General features: G+C 34.0%; 2 protein-coding genes across 2 annotated transcripts; one reads left to right on the forward strand and one right to left on the reverse strand.

The window, feature by feature from the left end:
* Positions 1-276: 276 nt before the first annotated feature.
* On the reverse strand, positions 277-8,564 carry LOC124437491 (fizzy-related protein homolog). The gene is made up of 22 exons (XM_046987460.1): positions 8,418-8,564; positions 7,576-7,686; positions 7,090-7,136; positions 6,917-6,971; positions 6,364-6,401; positions 6,249-6,271; positions 6,072-6,136; positions 5,766-5,840; positions 5,432-5,505; positions 5,190-5,217; positions 3,922-3,978; positions 3,656-3,754; positions 3,494-3,559; positions 3,222-3,321; positions 2,694-2,812; positions 2,541-2,603; positions 2,323-2,415; positions 1,500-1,601; positions 1,290-1,328; positions 974-1,078; positions 781-873; positions 277-643 (listed from the first exon to the last, which is right to left on the reverse strand). Exons 2-22 carry the CDS (start codon positions 7,648-7,650, stop codon positions 602-604), a joined length of 1,458 nt encoding a protein of 485 aa, XP_046843416.1. The 5' UTR covers positions 7,651-7,686; positions 8,418-8,564; the 3' UTR covers positions 277-601.
* Positions 8,565-8,617: 53 nt separating this feature from the next.
* LOC124442875 (protein FAM183A-like) lies at positions 8,618-9,858 on the forward strand. Its single transcript, XM_046993396.1, is given in 5 exon segments — positions 8,618-8,716; positions 8,718-8,746; positions 8,922-8,981; positions 9,063-9,166; positions 9,595-9,858. Coding segments are annotated over 5 exon segments (405 nt in total). The 5' UTR covers position 8,618; the 3' UTR covers positions 9,709-9,858.
* Positions 9,859-10,611: the final 753 nt, after the last annotated feature.

Genomic DNA, 10,611 nt, shown 5'->3' on the forward strand with positions numbered 1-10,611 from the left:
TACGAGCACCAGACGAAAACGATCACGTAAGTACGAGCACCAGAGGAATCATTTCTGTTAATTTTTCCTAACAATTTTTGGCTTCAAAGTGGAACTGTTTTTAATAGAACATTTTATTAAATTTTAAAAACGATCTGCCTCGCTAAATTGCTTCATAATTCTTGGCCTGGATAGTGATAGTGCAAGTGACTTTGCCAGTTGTCTATGTTTATGTCGAAAACGACCTGTTGAAATGTGTTGGAGATAAATGGAAGCACAACAAACGTGTTCACTGAGTTCATGTATTACATATATGTATATTTATTTCACCACAATAAAATATATGCATTTCTTCATCACGTGCATATGTCTACTGTACTTTATAATTAAATTAACTCAAATGTTTCTTTTAAACAAAAACTAAACTAGCCACACATTTAATTTCGTGTGTTCTACACGTATCCTTTAGTCCTTTCTATCCAATCTATTTGTATAGTTAGTAGTATGGCTAACGGTAATCCTTACTTCTCATGAATACACAATGACAATTTTCTATTTACACACAATCAGTTAGTAAATCATTCTAGATTTTTACACAAAGGTCATTCCCTATGTACACATACTAACGGATCTTGGAGAACAAATTCAACTCAGACTTGCATTCCTAAAATCAAAATGCAACGAGAGAATGAAATAAAAATGTGCTCACGTGACTTATGTTACTCTAGCCTGCGTGCAGACCCTTACTCCTTTTGGATTTTAGGGTCAGCACGCAGACTAATGGTGCTAGTGAACATTTACCTTTTGAGATCTAGCCTTGCTAAACACATTCCAGAAACGTAATGTTTCATCCCCTGCACCCGTTACAATAGCTTCGCCATCGGGAGAAACAGCCTAGACAAGATAAAATAGCAAATAGCATGTCAAATATGTACATATGCTAAATACACGTATTAATGATTCCGGTCCTTCTATTATGTATCCTGTATCTCACCAAGTAAAGAACTCTGTAAGAATGTCCTGTCAACTTGGCGACTTGCATTAACGAAGGATACTTCCACACGAGAATTTGATTCTGAGAATAACCGTGAGTACTGACCTAAAAATCAAGTGCCATGGTTTGGTTATGGGTTAAAATGGAACAACCAAGTTCACGTGTTGTTAATTGCAGCTACGTACGATTGGAAGTACGACAGTATATCATGTATTTCTCCAAAACAAAGGACAACTAAAGTTATCTTTCATCAAAGAGTATACATAATACAAAATTATTGAAACGAAGAAGATGAGAACACAAGAAAAGTATTTACCAGTTCGTTGCTATGCTTGGACCACGCTAAATTGCAAACCTGAAGCAAATTCAACAATAAGAAAAGGTGAAATTTTAAAGTAATCTATCAATTTACGTACAAACAACCGGCTTTTATTCATAATAATGTATTGGCATGGCAGACCGCGAATTGTTTGAATTTCAACAGTTATAAAAAAGGAAAACTTAGAAATCCAAACGTGTAACATACCTGAGAACCTGTATCAACAGATTGGAGAGGCTGAGCTGCTAAAGTGTTCCAAAATCGTATACATCTATCTGCAGTTCCACCACCAGACGCTAGCAAACCATGCTATCGAAAGAAATACTATGAGACAGAATGAGGATACTGTTTGGATGGATTGCTTGAGGGCACTTTACAATGGATGCACTACCTGAGGGCAGTGTAATGGTTGCACTACCTGAGGGCAGTGTAATTGATGTACTACAATATACATAGCTTGAGGAGAGTTTGATTGACTTAAAACCTTCAAATGGTGCACCACTTTATAGCACTAATGGATGTAATACCTTTAGGAACTCAAATAAATGTACTACTCACGTGCAGTACATACCTTTGAGCATTCTAATGAATGTACTACTCACGTGCAGTACATACCTTTGAGCATTCTAATGAAAGTACTACTCACGTGCAGTACTCACCTTTGAGCATTCTAATGAATGTACTACTCACGTGCAGTACATACCTTTGAGCATTCTAATGAATGTACTACTCACGTGCAGTACATACCTTTGAGCATTCTAATGAAAGTACTACTAAGGTGCAGTTTAAAAGTAAATGTAGTACTTAAGAGCACTTTCGAGATTGTACTGCTGGAGGGCACTTTAATGGAAGCCCTATTTGAGGGGACTTTTATGTATGTAAAATATGAGGCAGGTACTACTTGGGGCACTGTAATGGATCTACTACTTAAGACAGGTACTACTGGTGGGAACTATAATAAGTGTCTTAAATGGAATCTATTAGTTGTACAACTAATGGCAAGAGAAGTTGTTTCTTAAAAAAAGATCACCTGGTGTGGCGACCAGGAAATTGCCTTGACTGCAGCAGTATGTTCGTTGTACTGTTGTATGGGAGTAGAATTACTAGTATTCCACACAAGTAACTACAAAAAGGTACAAAATAGTTATTTACTTTTTGCTGCAAGCCAACAGATGCATAAGTGGACGAAGCATTTCCTTTTTTATGAATAAGAATATATTGACATAGAGGAAATAAATTATGTCTTACTTTATTGTCATTTCCTCCTGATGCCAAATGTTGATGATCGGGTGACCATTTTAAACCACAAACCTATAATTTAACACACGCTAAAGCTTAAGGACGCTTCAAAGATAAATAGCCATTAAACATAATAACATATTCTAAAATGATTTAGATAACCTCTTGTCTGTGTCCAACAAGTTTTCTTTCGCTGGGTAAAGGTACTCTTAAATCACGCTGTAAAATTGATCTATCTCGACTTCCAGAGCACAAAAATTCTCCATTCCATGCAATCGCACCTAAACAAAACAATGAGGAAATGATCGTTCTCAGGGATGGATTTGTTGGGGAGAGGTGAAGGAGGGCACCGATAATCCTACGAAATATTACTATACCCAGTAATTAAGCAAAAGCAGTTGTGATTTTCTTTTAAAGGAACACGCTTCCAAAAACATCTCCCAATCATTGTATGAGAGTGAAAAAATTTGACAAAAAAGTCTGACATGTTACGACAACATACATAAAATAGCCACAGAAGTATAGTCCAAACTAGAGCACCCTTTCTACAAAATCATCTTGGACCATCCGTGAATTAGTTCATTTAAATAGCACATCTTACATATTGCATCTCTAAACTGACATTTACAGCTTTTGAAGAATGAAAAACCCACAACTTGATGAGAACGGACTTATGAATATTTCACTTACCAACTCGGGCCGTGTGACCTTCGAGAGTTCGAAGTTTTTGCGCTGCTGCGTCCCAAATTTGAACGAGACCTCGATGTGTTCCGACAGCAACATGACAAGACTTCGATAAAACAAATCAAAGACATAATTAACTCCACTTTTTCATGTGATATTCATCGGTAAAAGTGTTAAATGTTGGAGGAATCGTGATGAATAGTTGGAATCGGTGAAAATTGATGCAAAAAGTGAAAGTAGTATGAGTCTGAAGGCTATCTTAGTTTAATTTGTATTACCCTTTCTGCCCAAGAAACTGATGTAACTGAGTCACCATCATTTGACAAGTCGCAAAGCTTGGTAACCTAGAAAATATAAGTGATATGATATAAACAAATCTACATTCATCCATAGACCACTTGAGTTTATCAAATGGTGTTATTATATTGTGGAAGACCAACCTGACTGGTACATGCACTCCAAAGATATACACAAGTACCTAGTCCAACACTGAGGATATTTTGTTGTGACCAGTCGACTAAATTTAGGTAAAAATCATCCTAAAACAAAATGTAAGCATATGATAAACCATTCGCATCAATAGATGAATGATAAAACTACAAACTAGAAAATACAAGTGTCGTGAAGAGGATTTTATAGCATTAGGCTACAAGAGGAACCAACACAGCTTATAGTTTGAACTCAAATTAAATTATATAAGAAATACCTGCAATTCAGGAGCATCTAAAACTTTAAAAGGAACTTTGGATATTTTGCGAGTTGCCTAGTAAAAACATAACTAACTTTCACTTCGTGTTCTTGAATCATATGACAGAAGGTATTTGTGTGCATACATACAAATAAATGTTGGCGGTGGCACCGGAAACGTGGAGGGAAAAACCCACAACCCCCTTCAATAATAGTTTCAAGACTAATGTTGCAACATTGCCTTTTTAAGGTAGCGTGTTAAGCATGATAAAAACCTTTAGTAAGGAAAGCTTAGCAGAGTACTGCTTTTTAACTCGTCTACTAAGTGAAGAGGGGGAGGGCACAGCCAATTAATGTGACGTCATTCTTTGGAACGTACTCTAATAAATCATGGCTCCGAAATTTCAATGTTATTATGTAATCTTGTATAACTCACAATTCATCGTGCATAATGAATTGAGTACACGTCTTCGGGTACGAATTATAAAAATAAAACGTTTAAACACTTTTCATTGGTTATATGTTTGTAAAGTCTTGACTAATACATCTAACATGTGCATACGTTTCACAACGTTTTATGAGTCTGCGATCACATGATTTTGTAAAATCTATTTGACATTGTGCAGTTTCTGGTCTCAAGTATCTTTCTCCGCGTTACTTCGACATCTTGGAAAGGACAAGTGCATATTACATACTCGTTAGTTCGGTGACGAATCAGTCATTATCATTACTAATTAATGAAACTGTCGTGTTTCCATGCAAATCTACGTAATGCCTAAATCATGGTATGTATTGCAGAAATGTGAAAGATAATGTTTGGTTGTATTGATCTATGTGAGTTTTCATTCTCTGTACTACATTCATTACCAATAAAATTATATCTGCTCAAACATTACCAATAAAATTGTATCAAGTACATAATTGTGATATTAAGTTTGTGGTTTGGTTCTTTACATACTTCGCCACTTCATTTCTAACATTGAAGTAAATTTAACAAATAATGTTAATTAATCTTTATGTTAGGCGTCATGTACTTTTTTAGACGACTTAAAATTACACCCGGATACGTCATTTCTTTTCGAATTCATATTAAACATAAATAAACGACTTTTTAAACGAGGCCAAAATTGCCTGATGAAATATTCCCCACTCAAAACAAAAAAACCTTTCCAGCGCCACGGAAATATAAGTACTACGTATTACTGAAGTACACATAGTATTTCATCAAATCGATTTGAAATATTGTAAATTGCTCAATGAGAAGTAATTAGTTCAAATAACTGCTACCTTTCTCGGTGAACGAAGAAGATTGTGACTAAAACGAAACAATAAAGATGAAAATGAAAACCTTAAACACAATGTTCTTTCATGAAAAACCTTTTACTTAGCCTAAATATTACAAATACTGAAGTTGATATTATGACGAACAACGATACATTCAAAAACATTACATTGTCGTTTAGCTTTTAACATAAATTTGATATTCACATTTGGCATCTTGCTTGCTATAATATTTGAGTAAATATTACCTATTTTTGCTCACAGGTGATAGTGAATAAGATTTGCTATCGAATTCAGACCGCTTTATTCGCTTGGCTTTATACTAAACAATAAAGACATCGGAAAATATAGTAAAATTTTAGAAAACACCGTTTCTCTCACATTGAGCAAATGAAAGGTTCAAGGTAAAGTTACTCGCGAGATGTTGGGGACGCAAAATCTTGGAAAAGTGCCTCAACTTAATTATCCAACTCATTTCGCAGTAATTTTGCGGTTAGGAAGAAATCTGATCTTCTATTCAAATGCATAAAAAACCATCTGACTAAAGAACGGTGTGACTTGGAAAATGCTTTATGCATATACCTGAAAAAGATTTCTTGCACAACTTGATTTTGGCGTATTTTGGTTTTCATTGGTCACAGGCGACGCTTGTACATCCTTCAAACAGTAAAGCAAGAGTACATACATAAAATGCGACTTAACGATAACGCAGGCATTACAGGTAAGAAAAGATTGTGTTAGGATGATGAAAGCGAGGACAAATTTACCTCACGATAAAGCAAGTTTAGTTAATTTGAACATTAGGATAACGAATTAAACAAATTAGTATAAACGTTGTATTTATAGTGATAACGTCATTATGAAATATATAAGTACATTCATTATTACCTTCAAATTGTCAAACTCCGTTCCCAAAAGTTCGTTCTTCAAAAGGCAATTATAGGCTATGCTTTCTAGAAACATTGATTATGCAATACAAAAATTTGCATCATTAAGTTATTCAAGGAACCAGTCAGAACGCACGCTATATGATAAACTAAATTTATTAATCCAAACCAAGTTTACCTTTTAAATCAGGACTAGTTTCTCTACAATGAATAAATTATTTCAAATGAAAAAGTTAAAAACTAAAGTTTGAATGATACATCAATTAAAAAAACTTTATCTTCATAAATGATACCTATTAATAGGACTATTTTTTTTCTTGTTTACATTCTCCTGCAAAAAAAAGGAGAATATGTGAATAAGAACATTAAAACTCAAGTTTGTTCATTTCTGGTGAATATTTTGATGGTAAATCTCAAACATGTTATCTACTCACGAAACATATTTATAAAATAAACACAATGAAACGCGTGCGCTAATTGGTGTAGAGCTGTGTTTGTATTAGCCTGTGCAAAACACATCTGATCTCAACCAATCAAATCAATTAAAACAATCAACCAGTCAACGAGAATTTGCAAATCGATCATGAATACATTTTAGAGGAAAAATTAAAATGTTTGTCTTTTTCGCATTATTGTTATTTTATATAAGAAATAAAAGATGTTTTTCGTGTTTGCACTCTCGGAGATGTTTGTGAGAACTCTCGAGCATGTGCAACCCTTGACCTTTGGTCTTGGGCTTGCACTGATCTGCTCTCGAGTTCTACCAAAGGTATCCTCAGTTTGCATAAGCCCATGCAAACACAGTAAACATCTTTTATTTCTTAAGTGCAGAATACGCAAATTTACCTGTAATAAATTAAATCCTACATCCAGGTTGTAACCAGCTCTACTGGGAATAAACCTAAACATTACAAGAGTTTTTTCTTTGAAGTTTCTTGTGATTGCTTTTTGAGACATTTGAGGTTGTGCAATTCATAAATAAAGTATGTAATACATACTTCTTCAAAGATTAAACTCACCTGTCACTGTAAATGTTTTTCTTAGGTGATTTATGAGGTGAATTGATCTATAGAAAATATTTTTTACTCCACTTGAAGGATGATTCTCTAAACTTAAGTCCACTTATTTTTATAAGATAAGAAGATTTGATCATTTAGATGATAGAACAAATATTCACTAAAATTTTTTATGTGAAAGTGCTAGTAATAAAACGTTCAAACAGACAGCAAAAAAAACAAAAAATGGGAGGAATATTCGTGACTGCATCTCTTAATTGCCAATCATCTAAGATGCTCATTTTCTTTGTCAGCCGTTCATACAGCTATTTTGGTAAGTAAAAATTACATTCTTAATGGAATAGCCAACATACGAGCTTTCGCGAAGTGAAATTTTTCTGTAAAATGTAGCAACTTTTTCAAATACACAATAATATGAAAGTATATGGTGCCAAATCACACTTTAAACAACACCTAAATTATGCACCGTATATTGTGACACATTCTTACAGGTGAAGAAGTAGAAGATCTTGGACTTAAGCTAAAAGGACCAAGCAGTAAGCGTTTTTCATATTCAGGATCCATTATCCATACATGCCAAGTAATATGTTTCAAAAAAGTCTAAAAATAAGAAAATATTTTATCACAATTTTTTAACACAAAGTAGCTGGTAGTGACCTGTAATTGATATCATAAAAACTTATGACTTGCTCATTACTTGCTAAGGTTATGCAGCTCAGTGGTGAATTTATCAACAAAGCATTAATGATATAAAGGTTCAATTCCCAGTCATGTTAACTTTATTTTGTAAAATTATTTTCTCTCCAAAATACAATCCACGCTTTCATTTTTTAACAACAAATGCATTAGAATACAACTATGTCTGGTTAATATTAGGGTTTAGGAAGACTTTGTTCAAGATTTGAAAAGGGAAATATTAAACTAAAAAAACTAAACTAAATAGCAGGCTGCTGGCTGTTTTAGTCAATTAGTTTCTTATAACCCAACAAACAAAAACATTGGGTTTTCTGGACATGCTTGAAGCAACTCCACTTTTGTGGAACAATATCTTATAACTAAAAGATCCAACCTCAATCCTCTTGATGATAGCAAATAAAATTGGAAAGTACAATTCATAATAAGGGGTAAATATGACAGAAAACTAATAACTAACTAATTTCACTAGTTGATTGTACAATTTCAATCAATTCCAGCTTGCTCATCTTCATGAGGGAAATTAACTAGTGAGAATTGCGAGAAAAAAGTTAATTCCATCTATTGTTAAAATGAACATTTATCACTTATCATAAGGATAAAGGAATTAAACAGATTGAACATAAAATGCAATGTACCTTTCTTTTTCAGCAATTTTACCGACAAAAATGAGAAAAATCTTTAAAACTCAAGTTGAAATCTTTTATAAACACAGAAAATATAAACAAATTTAAATATCAACGTTCGTTTCTTTCGTAGCAAAGAAGAAAGTTGCAACTTTGTCTTGCGCGAGCTCCTGGTAACTAGTTTCTTTTCTTAATGTTGCTATGGTTACGAAAATGGCAGCATCGAGAGAAAAGTTCATGATAAACTCTGTGCATCAAAATGCAATTCTTTGTGAAACAATTAAAAAGAGCAGCAAAATCAAAAGCTTTGTAAAACTACAGCGTAAATCCTTTTACCAAATGTATGTGCCAAACTTATCATAGCAGCTATACATAGATTCATAGACTCTATCGAAGTTTACAACTTTGCATTTTGCCAATGGTCGGTGGCCTTAAAGTTCCTGCTTGTTTGAGTTGTTTCTGTGTTTTAGAGAAAAATATCGTGAAATCACATCTATTTTATTTTATTTCATCTAGTGTACACTTTGACTGGGAAACCAAATTCCCTTCATGACTCTGCTGATGGGGAGGAAGATGGTATTTTTGAAATCCTATATATTTTATAATACGAGTTACAAGAAATTGTTTCCCGTTATTTTTCTGACTTTCCTGCCATAGATGCATTCTTGGAAGTGATTTCCAAAGCTCATCGAACTCCAGTTGAGAAGTTTGAATACCCAATGACATCAAATCAAGAATATGGCTGGGATGTCGAACCATTGGTATGAGCATTTGTTGTATGCAAAACCATCAATTAGTTCAAATCAAGCTATCTGATTTTAGTTAAAAAGTTTATGATACACCTATTTGAAACATAATAAGATATTATAATATGCAAACAGCTTATATGAAGTATAATTTGGTAGAATGTGATGTGTTGTGATGAAGTGTGATGTATTGTGATCCACTATGATCCACTGTGATGTATTGTGATCCCCTGTACTTTGCACTATCCTTGGATCCCTAATAAATAGTATGGAGATATATATGTGAATCAACTATGTCTATTTCAACTTAGTATCCTTGTTGACCTTGGTGGACCCTAATGAGTCATGAAGTCTAATCTCATGAAAACATAAAATATATTTATAAAATCATTGTTTGTGTTCTTAACATGTATGTACAATGATTTATGTCGAGTTTTTCTTAGATTGATGGTCCAAGAAAGGATTCCAGGTTACACTGTCCTCGGCGAAATTCTGAAGTGACGAAATACATGGATGTTGCTTGGCGGGTGAAAGAACAGTCAGAAAATATGAATTAAAGAAATGTGTTGTTGAAGTCCATCGGGAAGCTCCATAAGTTCATATACTTTTTCCTTCTACGTAAATTTTACGAAAGTCTTGTTTGTACATGTGATATTTTAATTTTATACTCCGGGGTAGAATTGAAGCTGATTGATTAACTCGTTTTAGTTTTTGCGTAAATTCTCTTTTACATGTGGAAATTTGTCGAGAAAATTGGCGAACTATCTGTGCTCATGAAAGTTTTAGGTATAGAACAAATTTTTACCATATAACAATCGAGATATTAAGCCGCTGCTAGGATTTTGCCCTGGGGTGGGGAGACAAGTCAAAAGAAAATTGCAATGGCAGATCCAGGGCACTGCGTAGGCGTAATGCAAAATTTCAGTATGAAAATTGTGTAACCGTCCAGTCAGAAAATGCTTGAAAGTTGGCTTCGTTTCAAGGGTGTTCTTAATTTTCTCAAATTCAATTGGAAGATTGTTGATTAATGTTCATCTTTAATCTCCAGTAGCGACGCCTTACCGCGCAATGAACCGACAAGCCTAAACTTTCATTTAGGCTAGTATACTTTCACCGTTACTCAATGGCTATCGTGTACACCATTTCTTTCAGTTCAATGTACACTTCAAAACTTTGTTGTCATCATCGCATCCTGTTTTTAACGAATGTTTAGTCTTAAATCAATAATTTGGTTGTGGTTGCAAACTTAGACATTGCACAGTGTATTTGTCATATTAACGGTTGAAGAACAATACAAAGATAGCCATGAAGGTAAATAACTCGATGCATAGTCGGGAGACTGGCTTTTCATGAAGTGCCACTTCTGCTTTGATGAAAAACAGAAATTTACGTCTATTTGCAATGAAGACAAGCTTGTCTTTTACAGCTATCTTTTTTTTGGTTTTCTACAGTTCTTTTAA

This window comes from Xenia sp. Carnegie-2017, unplaced genomic scaffold, assembly GCF_021976095.1.
Source record: "Xenia sp. Carnegie-2017 unplaced genomic scaffold, XeniaSp_v1 HiC_scaffold_1, whole genome shotgun sequence".
In the NCBI taxonomy this organism is placed as follows: Eukaryota; Metazoa; Cnidaria; class Anthozoa; order Malacalcyonacea; family Xeniidae; genus Xenia; species Xenia sp. Carnegie-2017.

What these genes read in the sequence shown, in the direction of transcription:
- LOC124437491 (XM_046987460.1), bottom strand. Translation starts at nt 7,650, where the DNA reads ATGGATCCTGAATATGAAAAACGCTTACTGCTTGGTCCTTTTAGCTTA. An exon ending in TTGTTGGACACAGACAAGAG is followed by an intron (nt 2,604 to 2,693) that starts GTTATCTAAATC and finishes GTTAAATTATAG; the next exon opens with GTTTGTGGTTTAAAATGGTC. An exon ending in CTGTTGATACAGGTTCTCAG is followed by an intron (nt 1,329 to 1,499) that starts GTATGTTACACG and finishes AATTTGCTTCAG; the next exon opens with GTTTGCAATTTAGCGTGGTC.